Source organism: Cynocephalus volans, chromosome 11 (assembly GCF_027409185.1).
Source record: "Cynocephalus volans isolate mCynVol1 chromosome 11, mCynVol1.pri, whole genome shotgun sequence".
In the NCBI taxonomy this organism is placed as follows: domain Eukaryota; kingdom Metazoa; phylum Chordata; class Mammalia; order Dermoptera; family Cynocephalidae; genus Cynocephalus; species Cynocephalus volans.
This window is the reverse complement of record NC_084470.1, coordinates 92,939,631-92,961,522: the sequence shown is the minus strand read 5'-3', so window position 1 is coordinate 92,961,522 and position 21,892 is coordinate 92,939,631. Positions and strand designations below refer to the sequence as shown.

At 49.1% G+C, this 21,892-nt stretch overlaps 1 protein-coding gene across 1 annotated transcript in view; it reads right to left on the bottom strand.

Moving 5' to 3' along the window:
* Window positions 1-21,892, bottom strand: part of SLC6A11 (solute carrier family 6 member 11) — a 115,231-nt gene that overhangs the window by 73,789 nt on the left and 19,550 nt on the right. The window contains exon 5 of the mRNA XM_063114267.1: window positions 13,841-13,973. Within this exon, the coding sequence (XP_062970337.1) occupies window positions 13,841-13,973 (133 nt within the window). The remainder of the gene's footprint in view (window positions 1-13,840; window positions 13,974-21,892) is intronic.

Here is a 21,892-nt window from a genome sequence, read left to right as displayed (position 1 = left end):
CTCACCATTCTGGCTTTTCTCTATTTCTCAAGAACCTCTCAGCTTCCCTGGCAGGTTCCTCCTCCTCTCGGCCCCCTAAATAAATGTTGGTGCTCCCCAAGTCCTGTCTTCACTCTTCTGCCCCCCCTCTCTTGCGTTCTCACCCTGGCTATCTCAGAGCATCAATTCCATCAATCCTAAGATGCACGTTTTTAAAATCATTCACCTTATTATCTCTGAAACCAGGATGTCTCTCAGGTGGCAGCAATAATGTAGTTTCCGCTGTCACAGTCAAAGGGACCAAGGTCATAGCTGTTCTTTTTATCACCCCTACTGTTGAGCTATGGATTTTGTTAGTTAAAATATTTTAAATTAAATTAAGTCAATTACTGTTTGATATTTAGTATGTCTTTTAAAAAGATTACACTATGTTTCTGCAGAAAAGCACAGAAGTAGACGGGGTGAAATTTGATACAGTAAAGCAAATATAAAGCTTTAGAGATATGACGATTCCATATTTTCTTGCAAAGAAACTGCTTCTCAAGATTTCCAAATGTTCCACTTCCTGTGTGTGTGTGTGTGTGTGTGTGTGTGTGTGTGTGTGTGTGTGTGTGTTGGGAGGAACTGTTTATAATTATTAAATCTAGAATCTAACTCTGTTTTACATATAACCTCACAGTTTTTTTAACCTGATTTTAATATAAACTGAATTTTCCAGAAATGCAATTACCATATACATTGAGGAAAGGCTGTTCTCCCTTCTGTTCGGTGCTTTGCCAAGCACTGTTTATCATTTCAGAAAATCACTCCCCTAATGGCAAAACCAGTGTTGGAATCTGAGTGACCAAAGCAACACCTTGAACCAGTCCACATCTGCAGCTGCTGCATTCGTGGTGCTTCTCTAGTAACGTGGTTAGCTCCTATTTCAAGATGTAAAACAGAGAAAAAGTATTTACAGTATTCAAGGGGACATTCTCTCGTTTTACACCCATATGTATTCTTTACAAATTGGTGCCAGCACCTATTTCATTACGTTTTCTCCTGCGCCTGAGCATTTACATATTGAAATATGTGCTGTTTTATTTATAAGTTGCTTTCTTTTTACTTTTCCTTTATAATATAGCTAGGGCATTATATTGATTTTCTTACTCTTATCTGTGCAGGCAGATTATGAATTGCATTTCAGGGGGGTAAAAGCAGTTAAAAAAATCCTTGTTATAAAACAAGGGGTGTTGGGTGTGTGCACGGCTTCGGAAGCACTAGGGATTTGTAGAGGACCCAGCCCCAGGGCCGGCATAGAGTAAGCACTTGTCTCCTGGGTGTTGGTATAATTAATATCAATACACTGGGCCAATCACAACTGTGACACAATTGTGATTCAGGATAAAGATCTTGTCTGGCTATGCAGAGTGAATTATTGTCTGCTCCAATGTTCTCACTGTGGGTTCTAGTTCATTAACCATCGGGCGCCGTCAAACAGGAAAGAAGACAGCTACTGCCACACCATAGAGCACAGCGTGAGGCCTGTCGGTGCCACCTCCTCTTTCCCAAAATACACCCCTGCTCAAGAACTTTCAAGGGCTCCCCACTGCCCACTGGCTCTTAGTCGGGCACTACTGTGAAATCTGGCCCAGCCTGTCACTTCCCAACCTCCACAGCCACGCTTGGCTCCCCTTTCCTCACCCCTCCTCCAATGGAAGGCCCAGCTCCAGCCCCTCTGCTTGGCTCTCCTTCAGAGTGAAGTTCAAACCTCAACTCTTCCAGGAGGACCTTCCGGAACACCCAGGCCACAGTAACTTCCTCATCCAAACTCCATACCAGCACCAACCGTGCCATTATTTGACAATTAACGTTTACTACAGAATCGTGTTAATTATCTTCAGGTGAGTGAATCCAGTCTTACTTTCCTACTAAATCGAGAACACTTTGAAGTTGGAGAATGGGTTTATAAAAACTAGGAGCAACAAAATAAGAATAATAGTGACATTAACATTTGTGCATTTGCCATGTGACAAGCATCACAGGAGTATGTACACACATCACCTCACTTGAGCCTTACAACAACCCCGTGAGCAGGTGCTCTTACCATCTCCCATGACAGAAACAGCTCAGAGGCAAGGAGAGGCCCACGTCCAAGGGCACACTGGAGGCAGAGCCACAATTCAAAGCCGTGTCAGCTGGTTCCAGAGGCAGAGCCCTTGGACTCTGCTCTCGTCTGCCTGCTCACTTTCCTGTCACCAACCAATGATGCGACACGTGTCGTCAGCACTCGGTCTGGTGGAGGAGTGAGTGTTCGCCAAGTCCAGGAGGGGAGCCAGCACTTCACAAGAGCTCTGTATGCACCAGCCGGAAGAGCACTGGTTTGGGGATCTCCCTGGGCAGACCCGGGTGCAAGTCCTGACTCCTCCTCCAGCTGTGTGACTCTGTGCTCATCATAAACCTCTCTGGGCCTCAGTGTCTTTATTTATAAAGTGGGTTTCCCAACACTCCCCTGACAGCCTTGGTGAAGGTTAAGTTAAATAATGAAAGTAGAGTGCTGAGCCCATGTCCAGTGCATGGTGCATGCTCTGGGGGAGGACCTGAGCTGCGAACTGGGTCAGACTCCATTGCTTCTGTGACACCCCCACCCCAACTTCCTGCTGCTGCCTCAACTTGCAATCACCCCCCATTTGCTCCTGGTCCTCACCCCTAAAGCTGCACACTGGAAACCACACACAATTTCTCCCAACTCTGCCTCAACTGTCTCTCCTCTCCCCAAGACAGGCTTTCCCTGTGCTGCTGTCTTAGCCACTGTGGGAAAGGTAGAGGAGCAGCTGGTCATATGACTGTCGGAAACTGCCAGGAAGCTCTCACCCCCATCAATCAAACTGGTCCTTGCACGGGACAGGCACCCCATACATGTTGGTGAATTGAATCAATCAGTAAGTGACCACTGACATCCTACTATGTGGCTGACCCTAGGGACAAAGAGTTGGGACACACAATGGGGCCTCAATCAACATACATAAAGAGGAAAGAAGAGGGAGGCTGATGTCTGCATTCAGAGAGGAAACTAGAGCACTTATGAGATGCATGCAGAGCACACCGAGGCTGCCCTAAGTTCAAGTGATTGCCCAGCAGAAGGGTTCTGCAGGGCTGGCTGACTGCATAGGAGCACTGAGTGGGGCCCTGGAGAGAGCGGGGCACTATTAATCCTTACCAAGCACCTCCCAGGCACCTGGTGCCATGCAGATCCCATCCTATGTGCATAGATAGGTCTCCCTGGGAAATGGGAAGCCACTCCCCACGTGACAAGCACTGAATAATTAAAGTGGCTTTGCTGGCAGTATGGGAGGAGGCACAGTGCTGTTAGACAATGAAGCCAGAAACAAGTGGGATATTTATTTTGTGCCTGCTGAATACTAGCACTGTGCTAGGCACTATGGAGGGCAGTAAAAGAATGAGCTATGTATCCCGCCCTTAAGAACTGAGGAAAGAAGATGCAGATCAGACAGCAGTGAAGGGGAGTGGGACAAGCAGATGTCTGGAGTCAGGAGTCCTGCCCCACCATGTGCCAACTGAGTGATTTAGTGCAGGCCTCCTTGTGCTTCTCTGGCTGTGACTGTCAATGTCACTTTGCCTCTCCGGGCCTCAGTTTCCCCTCCTGTCCAGGCTAGCATGACAAATGCAGTGACAGGTGGAGTACTGTCAGTAGTGAGAGGATGAGCCCTACTTTCCTTCCTCCACACAGCACCAGGTACCCGGGAGGTGCTCGGTAAGGGTTAACAGCACCAACCTCTCCTCAGGGCTCCCACTCAGTGCTCCTACACAGCCAGCCAGCCCTGCAGAACCCCTCTCGCTGGGCCATCACTGGGACTTTGGGGGGGGGCCTTTGTGCTTTAATAAAGACGGTATTACTGAGAGCAAAACTTGCCTCCTTTCCAAGCTTCTCACTGCCAGGGTTCCTGCTAAAGGTGAAGCCCTGTCATTCAAGGCCAGAAAAAGGGCCAAATCAAGATGTTGAGCTCTTCTGACTTAATGTCACAATCTGCCACTCTCCCCAACCACAGTTGTGTGAGAAGCACTCCTGACATTGCACGAAGCCCCCTTGCAGGCAGGCAGGCAGTGGGGCTACGGGTGTCCCGGGGTTCGGGGCAGGGGCTCTCCCTCTGGCCGCCGCGCACTCTACATGCATCTCATGAGCGCTCTAGTTTCCTCTGAATGCAGACATCAGCCTCAGCTGCAGGGAGAGCCTGCCACCAAGGCTGCCTGCAACTCGCTTCAAGCTGCAACAAAGGCCACTTGAGGGCCGAGGGACAGCGCTGCCCAGTTCCTTTCCTGGGCCTGTTCTCTTCTTTCACACATCTTTCCCTTTTATTTCCCCTGCCCCCTTTACTCCTGCTTTCTGCCTCATTGAATCCATTAGCTACTTTATAGTGTGCTCCTGAAGAATAAATTTTCTCTTGATGGTTTTCCCTGCTGGCGGCTCAAACCCACCTTGGTGGCAGTGTGGGGGATGGAGGAGCCTCCGCAGCCCCTCCAGGCTGCATCTCCAACAGGCAGCTCAAAGACCTGTGGGCTGAAGCAGGCGTCTCACCTGCAAACCACTGCCCATCTACCCATAAGCCAAGGCATCCCGCCCTGCTCTTCCCAACCTCGCCGGATTCTGACATTATCCCCTCATGACTGCAAGGCTTAAGCTCCATGAACCTTTGTCTTCTCATCTGTGCAATGGGGTAATCATTGGATGTACTGTCCTTGTAGGGCTGTCATGAGGACTGAATGGGCTAAGTCCTGGGGACTTCCGGTCAAGATGGTGGAATAGATGGTCCCCAGCAACACTCTTTCCCACAAATCAACAAATTTACAACTATAAAAATGTAACATCAGCCAAGCTGGGGCTGCTGGAGCTCAGGGGAAGAGGAGGACAGACCTATGGAGTTCATGAAGGTGGGAGAAACCACAATTAGAGAAAGCAAAAACTGTTCTGAGCATTTCGAGCCACAGCCACTTTAAAGCTCAAGCTGCTAAGCACATGGAGTAGGAGCCAGCAGAAGCCACAGCTGTGCCCTTCAGATGGAGTTACTTGGAGCCGGCAGAGAAGAGGGCCTTGGTGGCCCCCAGGACAGCAAGACCACGAACTGGGTTCACATGTACCCACGCAGGAGCGAGGAGCCAGAAGAGCTAAAAAAGGGGAGCCATCCAGAGGCCAGTGAGTCAACACAAGGGACAGGCACAGGACTCGATCCATGGGAAGTGTTTGGAGCACGGTCAGTGGGAGAGACCAGCCCACTAGGAGAACACTGGGACACAGAAAGGACAGCTGATTCAACCCCCCAATCAGGGCAGGATCACTCAGAGGAGACTGGTCGGGAATGCAGAATTGCATGGGCTGCAGTTTGATGAAAAAACTCGGGCCCAGATCAGAGTTTCTACACAACCCAGGTGCACTGGGTCTCTGGAGAGCCAGAAGTACCTATAAGGTCAACCATTAAACCCTGAGCTGCACAAAAAGCTTTCCCTAGGGAAACAGCAGCAAAGCATCAATTTAGCTCAACCACACAGCTCAAGTACTGGTTCTCACAGGAAGTTCCCCCATTTTAGAAGTAAGCAAAGGACAAAAAATTAGCTCTGGCCCAGGCACACCACCAGTGCCTTGGGGTCCACCAGGGGACATGAGGCTAGAGCTGGGGACCGGACCACCATCCACAACCACTCACACCATCAGCGCCTTGGGGCCTGCCGGGGAACACAAGGCTTGGAGCCAAGGATTGGACCGCAATTCCCACATCCAGGCATACTGCCAGTGCCTCGGGGCCTGCCCGGAGGCCCATGGCATAGAGCCGGGGACTGGACCTCCCCTCCCACAATCGGGCACACCGTGCCAGCACCTCAGGGCCCACCTGGGGACCCGAAGCATGGAGCCAGGGACCAGACACTTCCCACAACCAGGCACACCACCAGCACAAAGGAGCATGCCAAAAACATCACCTCCATGTGGGTGGCCCACCACAGCCACCACAATAACCATGGCTGCCACGAACGTGGCTAGATGCCATAACCACCATGCAGATGGTCCACCAGCCACTGGAGTGCACTGACTCAAGGAGAGTCAACAGCAGAGATAAAGAAAAGAAGAGGATGTCTCTCTCCACAAAGCCCATTTCAGAGTGACAGAAGAAGCATCTGCTCTATGATAATATTGGGGGACCTGATCACACCTCTCAGCATTGGACAGATCTAGGCAACAAATCAACAAAGCAACCATTATTATTCTTTCAGAAGGAGAGAAGAAATCCACGGTAATTAGAGGGGGGAGGGAGAGGGGCACGGGGAGAGATTGGACAAGGGGTATAAAGAATAAGTATGATTTGTAACAATATATATGCTAGTAATATTGATTTGATCAACATATCTCAATGTTGAACCCCCAAAATATGTATAATCAATTTTGATTCAATAAAAAATTTTTTTTAAAAAAAAGAGAAAAGAACAGGGCCTGGAAGGGACAAGGCATCACTCAGGTATTGCCTTACTGTTATCACCATCCAGATGATACTGTCTGCTTAAAAGTCTTCGTGCTACCTCCCATTCCTCTACTTGTTGGTCAGAGGAGGGAAAAAAATCAATTCAAGGCTATTTGCAGCTGTCTGTGTGTGAATGTGTGTGTGAGTGCGTGTGTTTGTTTTGTTTTGTTTTTTCTCCTTGCCTTGGTGTCCTGGAGCTTTGAAAAGAATAAAAACAGAGCCCTAAAGCAGTGAAAAGGCATGATTCTTCTTAAAATCCTAGCTAATCCTGCAGCTTCCTTTAAAGTGGCAATAGGAGGAGGTGGGGAAGGGACCAGAATTGTTTTTACAGCACCTTCTCCTCCCAACCACTGCTCCTAGAGACCAGGAAACGAGGTGGAAAAAATCCATAAATCATCCACCAAGAGAAGGACAGAAGAAACTGGGCAGGATGAACAGCAAAGGATGGGAGCCACCTGGGGAGGGGGCAGGGGCAGTGTGAGGGGACACTTTGACTATCTGGTGGGCAGGAACAGCTGTCTGCAGAGGGCAGAGCATCTGGGCCGAGGCTGGGCCAGCCACCCCCATTCAAAAGGCAAAGGAGAGCAAGGTCTCAAAATACAGCACCAGACCCTGCAGAGCAAGGATGCCACCCCAAAGGTGTCTGATAACCGCCTCTCTCCATTCTGCTGCTACCTCCTCCCTGGACGTCAGCTACCAGGGCTCCCCACTGCCTCTTCAGCCCCCACCAATCCATTTGCACTAGGCAGCCACAGCCAGCATTTAAGGATGGAAACCAGACCACGCTACCCCTGCATAGCTTCCAGCGGCACTCCACTGCACTTAGAACAAAATCCCAACCCTCCACTACAGCCTACAAGCCTGACTCCTACCCACTTCCCTGCCCATCTCATGCCACCATCTCTCTGTCATTGACACCAGCCCTGATGTGGCTTCACCTCCCAACTTCACCAGGTCCCTCCCACTTGAGAACTTTGTACGTGCTGCTACACAGGCCATCCCGTAGTCCCCTCCTTCCCACCACAGGAGGCTCCTGTCCTCAGGGAGGCTGCCCCTGCCCTCCTGCATTGCTTTCATAGCCACCATCCTACCGTCCACAACACTGCCGGGACTTGGTTAGTTTCCATCTGCCCCACCAGCCCATAAGCCCCACGGTCTGGTTCACTCACCACTGAAAAGAGCCCTCAGCCTGGTGCCTGGCACACAGTGCTTGGCTGCACAATAAATTCACTGGGTGAATGAAAGAATGAATGCATTAACAAGTAACACTCATAGCACATGAGCATTTGGATAAAAGAGATATCACATTTCGGGCTAAAGGCTGGGTGAGATTTTAAGGATCCTTCAGAAAAGCTCTTCATCAAAAACCATCACGGTCACTTTTCAGTGTTTGGGATGGCTCATACGTTGGGTGACAGCAATTTACATATTAGTTTCTTGTTAAATGGGAAGTCATTTGCATAAATTAGTTTAACAGATTAGACTAACAGTCTGTAAACTTTTTCTGTAAAGGGCCAGATCGTAAATATATTAGGTTTTGTGGGCCACACAGTCTGTCACAATTACTCAACTCTGCTGTTGTAGTAGTACAAAAGCAGCCATAGGTAATACCTGAGTGAATGGATGTGGCTGTGTTCCAATAAAATTTTATTTACAAAACAGGCAGTAGGGCCGTATTTGACCTAGAGCCATAGTCAGCCAATCCCTGGATTAGATTATGGCCTAGGAAAGCCATACAGAGGGCACACAGTAGTGAAAAGATTTTTCAGCTTTCAAGAAATATTTATAGGGGTCCTAGGAAAATACCACAAAACCATAACATTGTTACACATGCTACATGTATGATAAAACAGAATAAAAACAGGACCACCTTGAATTTATTTGAAATTATTTTTTCAGAGACTACAAGCCATTTCAGTTGTATGGTTCTGTATGCCAGCAATGTATTTACACAAGTGGGGAATTCTGAGAGCAATTGTCACACTGAAGGTACTGGGGAGCTACTGAAGGCTGTTGTTGAATATGTCAGTGAGTAGACACCAAAAAGAAGAGGACACGATTTTTTTTTTTTTAAACAAAAATAGATTTGGTCAATAATTAAATGGGAGATGAGGGGAGTCATCCAGAATGACTTAAGTGGTTTCAGACCTTTGAGACCAGGAGGAGGAGCTGGTGGCAGACAAGATGAATTTGATGAATAAAACAAGAACACAGGAAAACCACAAAGATGTCTCTACATTCTGGTCACTTGATTTCAATTATCCACATTCCAATTATCCAGAGTTAAACTGATTAGCATCTGGAAGATGTCAAGTTACAAATATCTGGATGTTTTCCTCCTAAAGAAAGCAAGCACTTCAGAAGCCTATGTTTTCTCAGGACTTAATATACAATTGAGAAAGCTGGGGGGGTTTTTTTGTTTGTTAGCTCATAGGAGATTTCTGGGATTTCTAGTAGTGTCTAGAGAGAGGAAGAATAACTATGTAGAATTAAAACTGCAGCTATCTGACTGGGGCAGGAATATAAATAAACTGGTAACGAGTGCTACCGTGCGCTCAGAACTAGGATCAATGTGTTGGTACTGAATCTGCACATGAACTCCAAGCTGGAGGTACAGAACAGATGGAGACCAGACTTGAGGAAGGCATGCAGACTGGGTTTGAATCCTGGCTCTGCACCTTCCAAGTGAAGTGACCTTAGGCAAACCTTGCAAACCTCTCAAACCTCTCTGGGCTTTTACTTTCCTATTTGTAAAACAGGGCTTGGACTTTAAAAACAAGATGCCTCCCAGCTCTGACATGCTGTATTCTAATATTCCATACCCAATTCTCACCCATGAGAATCTCCGAGTTCTTAGGATCTGATTCACTCAACTGTTATATTGCTTAATTGCTAGCACTAATGTTCTAAATTACAACCACTTATCTGTGTGTCACCCCACAGGTTGCATGCTCTGTGGGGACAACACTGTCCACCGCGCTCTCCATTGTATCCCCTGCACCTCCCAGGGAGGTTGAGGCACAAGTGGGATTCATTCATTCCACAAATGTTTATTATTAAGCAACAGTTAGGTGGCAGGTGCCTTGCTACATACTTACGCTGAGACTTAGCATGTCTCCAGCTTGGATTAGGTTCTGAGAGTAGAGATTGCTCACTTGACCCTTGGGAGATCCCCAATGCTGGTCTACGTGATTTCAGAAGATTGTGAGGCCCTTGAGGAGGGGCCCAGGAGGGGATGGCATGAAGGACTCTTGTGAAGGTTGTCCCTGAGGGGAGACGCTAATGCCAGCACAGCCTCTGGGGCCCACATGCTGTCAAGAGGCCCACTGTTTGGGGTGGGGCAGGGGGAAGTGCTGCTGGGACTTCACCTGTGGTGCTGTCACAGCCTGATCTGGGATCTACTTATTAGTGACCTGATCCTAAATCCCCTCTTAGACACCCACCTGCTGAAATGCCAGGCCTGCAATGTCTGCCTCCCTGCAAGGGGAAGTACTCGTTGGATTGAGTTAATGTTCAGAATATAGGGGGTTTTTTTTGTTTTTTTTAAAAGGTGACCAATAAGGGGATCTTAACCCTTGGCTTGGTATTATCAGCACCACACTCTCCTGAGTGAGCCATGGGCCAGCCCCAGGAATATAGTTTTTAGACTGGAGATAGGAGGGGCTGGGAACTTTTCTCACATTAGTGAACACTTAGTATAAACTGACACTTCTGCGGAGATCTGCGGACGGGAAGCAGCTGGAATTTCATGGAGGAGACGAAGAGGAAACGCCGAATCAGTCGCAGCCTGGACAAAAGGGAGAGGCAGGCTGCTTCTTCCTTGAACAGCCTCACAAAAGTGACTTTGGCTGGGGTCCCCTAGGCAGAGGGCAGGGGTGACTTCTGCCTACTCAGCAAATCTCAGACGACCTGGTGTTTTCTTTTTTGCTGTTTGGGTACAGAGCTCAAAAAGCCTTTGGACTCTGGACTTATCTCCAAGGCGAAGGGAGAAATAAATAGGCACAAAAGTGCCAGGTCCTCCCCTGAAGAGTCCACCTGATGATCCAGGGAATCCTGGTCACCCTAACCTGTCAGATGTGACCCATAGAACCTTGTCATTTATAAAGAGTTGGGGAACGGGGGCACCAGGCTCTCATTCCTGGCCTGACACTTACTTGCTGTGTAACCTTGAACAAGTCTCTTCCCCTCTCCGAGCCTCAGTTTCCTCATCCGTAATATAAGGGTAGCAGTGGAGCAGATGGTTTATAAGGATTCTCACAGCTCCAGCAAGCCACATCTCATCCTGGATGTTAATGCTTGCCTTGGACGTGGGATACACAGAAGAGGCTCTCAGACCCAGTCTTCAGGAAAACACTTAATTGGCTCATCTGACTTGAGCATTTCCCTTAAAAGCACCATTTGGATAGAGCTGCAACCAATAATCACTGAGCACCTACTATGTGCTAAGCTATCTCATTAACTACCTCCTCATAACCAGCCTGTAAGAAAACCATCCTCATCCCCATGTTGCAGATGACAGGCACAACAGTACACCTATCCAGAGCACAGGCTGTGCGGTCACCAATGCTTGGATATAGTCCCAGTCTTCACTTCCTACGGGAGGGTCCTTGAGCAAGTTAATTTACCCCTCCAAGCCTTAGTTTCCTCGTCTGTAAAATAGGGACAATGACAGCCCCTGTCTCACGGTGTTATTCCAAAGCCTGAACAGAATAGTACATGAAGCACAAAGAAAGCACTTAGTAAATATTAACTATTACCACTGACAATTATTACCACTGCTGTCATTACCACTTCTACGAGAGAAGAGCAAAGAAGGCTTGGGGAGAATTGGGGAAAGGGCAGCACTCGAAACACCACAATGTTCTCAATTTTAATCAAGAGTCCCAGGAGAGACAAGGAACAGAATTGCTATGTAACTACGGCTAGGCTGCTGAACCTCTGTTAGCATCAGGTTCTCTGCCTATAAAATAAAGGCAACAACTCCCCAGACGATGGAGATCTGAGGCACTAATGTAGTTGAAAACCCCTAGCGAAGTGCCAAGTGAGTGAAAGGCAGTGGATCAATGTTTGCACCTGCCTTGCCTTCCCCATGAGCCTCTTCTGGAACCTCCAGGATCATAGCCTGCCTGCCTGCCTTGAAACCAGTTCCTGCATTAGGATTCTCTAACGCTCAGGCTCAATTGCCCAGCCAATGGCAAACGGTCCTGCCATGGGCCTGAGCTTCCTCCTGAGGGCTGAGTGGAACTGAATTTTGCTGTGGCCCATGTCCTGGGCCCAAGAGCTCCAGACCATATGGGAGCACATCCATGCACCCAAACCAAACTGCCCTCCCCCCAAAACCACACCCAGCCACACCCAGCTAAGCCCTGCTCCCCTCTGCATCAACTCCCAAGGAGTGGTATCATAGTAGTATAATGACACCAACCATGATACCTCCTCCCTACTCTTCATGGTTCACAAAGCACTCCCAAATATTTTCTGGTAAGGCAGAGGCTGTGTTTTATTCATCGGTGGATATCCACTGAATAAAGCCAGGTATATAGCAGATACTCAGAAGCTCCCTCTTGAATGAATACATCTTATTTTTAAAACATGATTGTTAAAAATCACCATTTATTTGGCATTTACTGTTACACCCTCTGTTAGACACTGAACGTGCACCCTCACAGTTCATCATCACAGCCACCCCATGCAGCAAGCCCAATCATCAATTCTATTTTACAAAGAAAAAACTGAGGCTCAGAGAAGTTAAGTGCTGTGCCCAAGGTCACAGCTAGTGAGTGACAGACCTAGGGTTTGCATCCTGGTTCATAACTGCTCCAGTCATTCCTCTTTTCTTCAGCTAGAAGAGGCAACAGGAGGGGTAGGGAGCAGCGTGTATGTGATCTGATGAAGTACTTATATATTAATAATGCAACAATTTTATGTTTGGAAAAAGAGAAAAATCCTATTGTGTTTATGGTAAAAACTAGAGAGAAAACAAAGATCGGCAACATCACCTTGGCTGAAGGGACATGAGAGTCTCTGTTCTACTTCCTGAGGTCACCCAGGCACCTTTGTGGCTGTCTTCTAGTACACCCTCAGCTCCCTACAGCCCATAGCATGGTGCTTGTTGATAGCTCTTCTATGCTTTGCTAACTTCCCTCCTGCAGGTCTGCCCACCTCAAATGCTCTGGCAGTCTCCTCTTTATCCTACCTACCACTGTGGGACTGGCCATCTTCTGTAAAAGGGCCCAGAGCTGTATGTTCCTGTTTCCTTGGAGGCTTTATCTCCAGCCCTTGCCCTAGCCAAAAACTCAGAGCAGAGTTTATGAGAAACTGCCTACCAGAAGCAGGCAGGCAAGGAGAGATGTGGTCAGGGTGACCTGGGCATAAGATATGCTTTGTTTTCCTCTTTTCCATGAGAAAAAATGAGTACTGAAAAATGAGGAAATTAATGGCACTGACAGTCAGTGACAGGATGGGGGCAATAGGGCATGGTGGGGACTGTAGCCAATCAGCTGCTGTTCAGCTCAACCATATGCTGCTGTGTGGGTATGCAAGCCCTGTGCAGCCAACTCTTCTTAATTTCCAAGGGATGTCAGAATCAGATTTCTTTTTTCCATATGAAATCTACTGATTTCTAAATGTTGGCAACTAATTCCTCCTCCCTTGTATTTATAAGTAAAACACATAAGTGGGCTGGACTTGGCCATGAGCCACACATAAGTGGCCTCCCTTGCAGTTATGTGAGGCTGTGCCTCAGTTTCTGGCCAACAGACTGTGAATGGAAGAGCCAGGTGTAACATACAGTGAACGCAGTAAGAGCCGGCCACCTCCCTCATTCCTCTTCCCCTGATGAAGACGAGGTGGCAACCCTGGAGACTACGTGGAGCATGTGGCACAGCCAGGCTACGAGACGGAAATGGCTGCTCTTCCTGCCACAGACTCCAGGTGAGAGAGAAACACATCCCAGAGATCTCAGGATCTGTCTGTAGAAGCAGCCAGCGTTACCTGGGGCCACGTCTTAATGACACAAGAATCATCGCAGTAGTTTAGCATTTCCCAGTTTTCAAAGCACTTTACCCCCTTCCCTTGCTAGACTCTCAACTCAACAGGACAAGGCAAGGTAACTTCACAGATGAGCAAACTGAGGCTCAGAGGAAAATGAAATGGCCCGAAGTTTTGCCGCAAAGAAGCGGTGCAGGTAACGCGCAAGTGGACATCCAGTCCAGAGCTCTTCCTACCTCCCACCTTGTGCACTGGCTCTTACAGCATGATCTCCCTGGCACTCACTGGGTCACCTGTGAGCTTTTACAAAGACAGCTGGTGCCCTCCTCTGCCCATGGTTAGCTACTCACAGATCTACCTCTTACCTTTCCTGTGGACTTGGTCCCCTTCCAGATGCAGAAGTAGCAGATGGTCCAGGCTGCCAGAAGACACAAAGCCAGCTCCCAGCGGAGGTTCCCAATGTGCTCGATCCCATCAGAGATGGCCAAGACCCGGTGCCTGCAGAAGGAAAGATGGAGAGTCAGTGGGGCTGGAGACGCCCACCATGACCCCAGCTTCAGCAAAGCTTGTGCCGCAGATGAGCAGGAATGGGCCCAGGTGCCCATTCACCCACCCCTACCATTCACAAAGCATCTTCTCTGAGCAAACCCTGGGCTGGGAACAGGGCCCGCAAAAGGAACAAGACCCAGCCCTTTGCCTTCGCAGATTCCCTCTCTGTGGGGGAAGATGAGCAAGTTAGTAGATGTGGTATGAGTACAGCGCAGGAAGGGCCTGGATGGAGGGAGGACCCAGCTAGGGTTGCCTGGAGACCAAATTACTGTCCGTAAACATTCCATGTCCCTTTCTGAGGGAAGACTATACATCCCTGCCCTGCCGAATTCAAGGATGACCCTAAGACTTGCTTTGGCCATTCTTTGGCCAACAATAGAACATGTGTTACTTCAGACAGAAGCTTCCAGGGCCAGGTGGTGTGGCTGTTCATCTTCTCTTTCCTACCTCTGCTGTCATGATGGAGGCATGTGTCAAGATGCAGCCTCAAGAAGCCTGAGCTCCTGAGTGACTCTATGAGCCCTCGTGGCACCCACATCAGAGATGTAGTGTGAGCAAGAAATAAGCTTTGTTGCATCAAGCTATCGAGATCTTTGTGGGTATTTGTTACTGTAGCAAAATTCAGCCTACCCTGACTGCTACAGGGGGTCAGGGAAAGGTTTCTGGAAGAAGTGACAGGTGAGCCAAACTTTGAAGGATGAGTGGAATTTACCCAGCAGAGGAAGGGACTGAAGATAGTTTTAGGTTGAGGGAACAGCATGGGCAAAGCCCAGAAGACAAAGCACGGCATACTTGGGGGACAGCAACCTGAAGCACAGGATAAGAAGGGGACAGTGGGAAGGTAAACAGAGGAGGTACCCCAGGGAGCCTTGAATATCATGCCAAGGGGTAGGGGCATCCCAGAGGGCCCAGGACACAGGAGAGAGAGGACATGGGGAATGCTGAGCTAGTGCCACCAGCCATGGCCTCCTCTCAGAACCCATTAATTCTTCAGCGTCAACGCAGGCCTGGCTCCCAGAGTCCACGCCTGTGGTTTGTGTTTCTTTAAAGTCAAACTAGCCACGCTCCATATTGTGCAGAACCAAGGCACCAACACAAAACCCCTCTAAACGTTCTCCACAAACCCCATTCTAGCTGCCAATCCACCCCCTGCCAGACCATGCCAGTTGCCTCAGTGCTCTGGGAACATCCTTTGAGAAAGGAGCTCCCATCCCACCAAGCAGGAAAGCCACCCTCAGTGTCTGTCTCCCTGGGAATCCGCTCAGAGCCTGATTTTGCATTAATTACTCAGTGACACCAATTAGCACTGGTCTTCAGGCTCCCTCCAGCCCCAACCCACACTGGAGAAATCAGGCAGGCCCCCAAACAACTCAGACTGTGTGTGGCCGTGCATTTACCTGAAAGGAAACCAGCTCTCAGACCCATAGCCAGGAGAAGTAGAAACATCCACTTTACACATTTATTGAGCACCAACTATAAGACAGGCACTATATTAGACCCTGAGGATATAAAGCTGAGCATGGTCTGGCCCTCACCCTCTGCTAGGATAAGCTGGACAAGCAAAGATGTTCCAGTTATTCGAGAAAGAAAGAAGGAAGCTGCTCAGTTATGATAACCTTTATTTTCTTCTTTTGTCTTAGCAATCTCCTTAATTCAGTGTAAAACTACAGGCTTTATTAAATGAGACGGTTAAGAGAATCTATTATTATAACAGAGTAGCACATCCTAGAGCATGCTCTTCGGGGTGCCTGCCAGAAATACAAACATTTCTGCACCCCTCCCTAGACCCACTGAATCCCAATCTTTGCAGAGTGGTCCCCAAGAAGCTGCATTTTGTCGTATTTCCCCATGGATGTCTTACGCCCAGTAAAGTCAGAGCTTCCTGGTAATGAAGGAATGACCTACAAATGCTGAAAAGAGGGGATTTGGGAGGGCATCGTGGGTCCTTTGAGAATTTACCGAAGGGACTGACTTTCTCCCCAGAAAAATACTCTCACTCCTAAAATTCTGCAGGGAATTTCAGGGTGCCCACCAACTCTCTTGTCACCAGAGGAAGAGCCTTGTAGCTGACACAGACCTACCACTGTACAAATAGCCACCCAAAGTGTGCCTAACGTCCGTCAGCTGGTGAACAAGAAGGGACAACCCAGAGCAGGAAAGAAACTGTGTCACTGCAGATATGAACAGCCTAGGCGAACTCTGCACCGTCTACTCCAAACTCTGAACTTGTTACTAGAGAAGCACTTACACAGGGTCCCTAGTGAGCAGGGTGCATGCACGCCCAAGCACACACGTGCCTTCTTGTTGATATAGCTGTTTTCTGAACCAGGATCTGAAAACTGGAAACTGCATGGGGACAGAGGGAGAAAGAGTGGGCAGACCTGCCAGGAGCGAGCTGGCTCAGCTCCCCTCTCTTCTACATTTTGGAGGCTGCAAACTTTTGAGTCATGCAGCCTGCTCCGGTGCCCTGTCGCTTAATTGAACAATCTAATTCCCAGAATGGGAAGCAGATTACTAAAAGCTACAGAGGATGAATTGCTCTTTTGTCCCACCAGACACTATTTGAAAACATCCTCAAACTATTTTCTTTAGGTTTTACCAATGCTGACTTTAACTAGGAATGGACCTTCGGTTTCTAAAGAAAAGGGGGCTCTGGGGCCAGGTTCTCAGCCCGCAGGGCTGTGCGGTTGTTTTGAAACCCACAAGGGCAGCCTTTGAGAGCATGGGGGCTGGGGCACTCAACTCCGGAGACTCGGAGAAGGCACAGCTCTTCCTGGGAAAAAGCCTTCTTAATGACCCTCCCCCATGAAGCGCGAGGACAGAAGAAAGGTCTGAATAAGGAAGAGTTTGCTGCCAATAGCCTGGCCAGGAAGGACCCAGGAACGGACCTCCCAACACCATTCAGGGAGCAGGAATGCTGAAGACTAGAAGGGCTCTTCAGAGGGATCCATTTACACAAATAATATTTACTGTGCACCTACTATGTGCCAGGCACTAAAGCAGGCTCATCGCGAAGCACCATTTTCAGGCCATAGAAGAATATTTCTGGAATTTCCACCCAGAGGCTGAACTCTCAGAGCTTGGAGGTATAGTGCTCATGCTTCTCCAGCCCTTGGCATATACAGAGACGGGCTGGGCTCAAATCCCAGCTGCTCCACCTCGGGCAAGCGACGTCACCTCTCTGAGTCTCAGCTTCCTCATCTGTAAAATGGGAATAATGATATCTACCTTCAATGGCTTTTCAAGTGTGAATGCATCTAACCCTCCCCACCATCCTTCAGGTAGGTACAAACATTATCACCATTTCAAAGATGGGAAAACTGAGGCACAGAGAGGTTAAGTAACTTGCTCAAAGTCACACCACGAGCAAACAACAGAGCTTGGATTTGAGCCCAGAGATCCAGAGCCCAAACTTTCAGCCTTGATCTGAGCGCCTAGATTCCTCCATAACCCTGAAATGGCCCACCCACTTTCCTTCCTTCTTTACAAATTAAACCTACAGTGAACGCACACCCCAAAGCCATCTTACATGTCTTTGTGTACCAGGTAAAAGGAGTATATGGCACACGACCTTCACGCGTTTATAATTTATTCAAGTAGTACTTGTTGAAGTGTCATCGGTGTGGCAGATACTTGCTGTGCCTGGGGGTTCTTAAAGAGCTCATGGTCTAATGGGGAAGGCAAACAGGAACACAGACAGAGCAGAGTGTGGGGAAGGTGGTGACAGAGGAAGGCTATGGCTAGGGAAGCTCCTAGGCAAAGCAGGGGACACTCGCTGTGGATCAGGGCCAGTATGAGAACGTTGGGGGTCCTGGAGGGTAGGAGGAAAGTTAGCAAAAAAGAGAAAGAGTATTTGGGACAGAAAGGCCACCAAGGGCAATAGCTGAGAGGCTGGTGAGAATGCTCGGCAAGGCCAGGGAAGGGCACAGTGAATCAGGTCAGCACAGTGGGAGCCAAGGAGGGATGTGGGGTGAGGCTGGGGTGGAGTGGTGAGCAGGGGCTGTGTCCTGAAGGTGACAGATGCCTAGAAGAGTCGTAAACAGGGGCGAGACCCCACCAGATGTCTGTGTGAGGAAACTCTCTTTGGCTGCAGTGGGGAGAATGAGGGTGGTAAGGGTGGGATGGGGTGGGGTGCGGGTACAGAGAATTTTGCCTCAGTTGGACAATAAGTGAGGAGACTAGGGACCAAGGTAGGGGAGGGTCCTGGAGAGGAATGGACGGTTTGAAAGCAGCAGAGGCACACGGTGACTGCCTGGGGTGGCAGGGACGAGGAGGGGGGCAGGCTAGGCTGGCACCAGGCTCCTGCCGCAGCCCCTGCAGGGCTGGGGGTGGTCGCTAACTGAGCAGGAGTGAAGTGGCCAGCAGCGCAGAGGGGGTGGTGGCCAAGCATTCTTTCACACGAGGTGGTCTTGAGGTGCTGCAGTGCCCAGAGGCCACTGGGTCTCAGAAGATAGATGCAGGGAGGAGATGCAGACCCGAGCCTCAGCCTCAGGAGAGCAGGAGAAGGGGAAGAGGCAGCTTGTACCTGAGCCCCCAAACCTCAACGTCTCAAGGGCAGAGAGTGGCAGGGAAGAGCCCTTGAGGGAGGCAGAGAAGGAGCAGGCAGGGGACAGGAGAAGGGGCATCCCCAAAGGTGAAGAGAGAGCAAGTCTCTAGGGGCAAGCAGCCCACCTGCCAAGATCTGCGTGCAACGCAGTGAGGAGAGCAACATCTGCAGGGTCTGGGACCGGGGTGGGGAGCAGATGGGAAAGGAAACCCTAAGTGAGGGGCTGTCTTAGGAAGTTTGTTTCTGACAGGTCAGAGAGAGGTGGTGGCAGCTGAAGGGCCATGGTTAAGAGCTGTCTCACGCTCGCTTTCTTTTCAGGTTGGCATGACTGGGATAATTCATGGGGGAGAGCCAGGAGGGAGGGAGAAGTTTCAGATACAGGAGGGAACAGGGGACGGGAGAGGAGGCTGGGGGTTAAAGATTCCCAAGACGGCGGCAGGGAAAGAAGCATGGGGGGTGGCATTAGGCCAGCCAGGTATGGAGACGTCCTTTCCACGTGACAGGGAGGGTAGGGGTTGGGGAAATCAAGAGGTGAGCTTAAAAGCAAACCATACCCTTCCTTATTAAGAGACTTGGAGGAAAGACCGGAATGGAGAGGAGGTGGCTGTGGAGGGGACTGTAGCAGGTACCACCTGAGCACTTCCCCTCCTGCTTCATTCAGCTCTCCCAGCAACATAGCTATTGCCAGGGCATTACTACACCCATTTTATGGGTGGGGAAACGGAGGCCCGGGGGAGTGAAGCAACTTGCCCAAACTGGGATTAAAACCAGGTTCTTCTGATTTTCATCTAAAGAACCAGTTCTTCAGAAAGTGACTCAGAGGGAGGGTGCCTCCTGCTTAGCCACCCCCCCCACCCCCGACCCTGCCAGTCTAGGGGAAGCCACTAGAATTTTGAATCTGTGCCTCAGGCATCACACTCATTTCTGTCTCCTGGTGTCTCACATGCACAGAGGGGCTGAGTCTGGAGAGGAGACAGCCTCACACCTGAAGCTTCCAGCTCCCAGGGTGAGGACGGGTCTGACCACAGAGAGCAGGGCTGGAAGAGAACACGCGGGCCTGTCCCTCCAGCCCAGAGCCTGGGGGAGGCCATGTGGGAACAGCTCCCAGTCCAGCCTGGGGAGCCTCATCTTTATGTCCTGCACGAAGCCGGCAAACAGATCACCTTTCTTTAACCTGCCACTGAAGAGAGAGCTGCCAGGGACGTAGAGACCGCCCAAAAAGCTGGCGCTGAGGGGCTGAGCTATAAATAGCCTTGCTGGTCTCCCAAAGCAACAAACACAAAAAAAGGCCCATCACCAAAACAAATGTGCCTTCCCTGCACCTCCAGGGACTCTGCTCTCACTTTCCTGGGAAGAAAGCAGTGCATTCCTCCCAACTCTCCCTTTACATGGGGGGACTCCTACGAGGCCACAGCAGAGGCCCCTAAACCAAGCTGGGGACTGGGAGCGAGCACCCTCCCAGGCATGCATGTCAGGCCTCTGCATTCATTCACTGGATATTTACTGGGTGCTAACTAAGTGCTGTGTGTGCTCAGGCCTAGAGCTGTGGTGAGGAATCAGCAGGCCGTCTGCCCTCAGGGAGCTCACTATCTAGGTGTATAAAGATAACAACAAGCACACTGACAGATTGCACTTCCCACAAGCTCATTAGGGCCAGGCGTGCCACCTGTAGACTCTCACCTAGACTTTCCAGCATCTTCTGAGGTCAGGAGACTATTATTCCCATTCTACAGCTGGGGACACTATGACTCAGGGAGGTGACATGCCCAGGAAGGCAGAGGCAGAACCTGAAGCCACTTTGTTCAACTTCAGAGGCAGAGCGCGGAACCACCACCCTGTCTTGGGGAAGACAGACCAGGTTGTGTAATTATGAGTGAGTGGAGTTTGGGCCCCTGGGGAGCCAGGAACCATGAGCAGGGACCTAGGTTGGCCTGAGGGATCTGGAGCTACCACTCCAATTTCTTCTATCCCTGCAGAAATCCTCCTCCTCAGCCATACACAAGTCCCCATAGGTCCCCAAACACCCTGCACTCCCTCAATTTTCAGCATTCATCCCTGCTAGTCCCGCTACCAGGAATGTCTATCCCGATTCTCCCAAGCATCAAAATTCTACCCGTCCTTCAAGCACCAGCTCAAATAAGACAAGGCCTCACAAGATGCTACTACTCGAACCACTATATCCAATCCCTCCCTCCATCTAAACATAAGCACCTCCCTGTGCACCAGGCACTCCTAGCCCAGAGTTCAGCAAACTTTTTCTGTGAAGGGCCAGATAGTAAATACTTAAGGTTTTACAAGGTGTACAGTCTTGTCCCAACCATTCAACTCTATTGCAGCAGTGTGATAGCAACTGAAGGCAATTTGTAAATGAACGGGCATGGCCTTTGTCCAATAAAACCTTATTACAAGGTGGGATTTAACCAGTAGTTTGCTCACCCCTTCCTAGGCTAATGCCTCCCAAAGAACACTTATCCTTCAAGACGCCCTGAGTTCCCAGGCCATGATGGGACCTCGTTTAAGAAAATACTGCACACTCTAGACATCCTTAGAGATTCTCAATACTTATTAGAATATTAAAGCCTCTGAGAAGTCCTGGAGGTGGGGGAAGGAACCTGTACAGGTTTGTCTAACCCAGTGTTTCCCAAATTTATTTAGAAATATTCCCCACTGAAATGCAAATTAACACCACAATGAGATACCACTTCATACCCATAAGGATAGCTGTAATAAAAAAGACAGACAATAACAAACATTGGTGAAGATGTGGGGAAATGCAAACTTCACATATTGCTGGTGGGAATGTAAAATAACTCAGCTTCTTTTGATAACATTTTGGCACTTTCTTAAAAATGTTGAACACAAAACCCAGCAATTCCGCTCCTAGGTTTATACCCAAGAGAAATTAGAGAGGTCCACACAGACTTGTACATGGACCTTCATAGCAGCATTATTCACAACAGCTGAAAACTAAAAACAACCCAAATGTCTATCAACTGATGAGTGGATAAACAAAATGTGGCATAACTATACAATAAAGTTTTATTTAGCTACAAAAAGGAATAAAGTACTGGTTCATGCTCTAACATGGATGAACCTTGAAAATGTTATGCTGCATGAAAGAAGCCCATCACAAAAGACCACAAATTGTATGATTACACTTACATGCAATGTCTAGGCAAATCCACAGAGACAGAAAGGAGATTGGGGGGTTGCTTGGATTGGGAATGCAGATTAACTATGAATGGGCATGAGAGATGTTGGATGGAAATGTCCTAAACCTGTATTGTGGTGATGGCTTCACTCTTGGTAAATTTACTTGAAA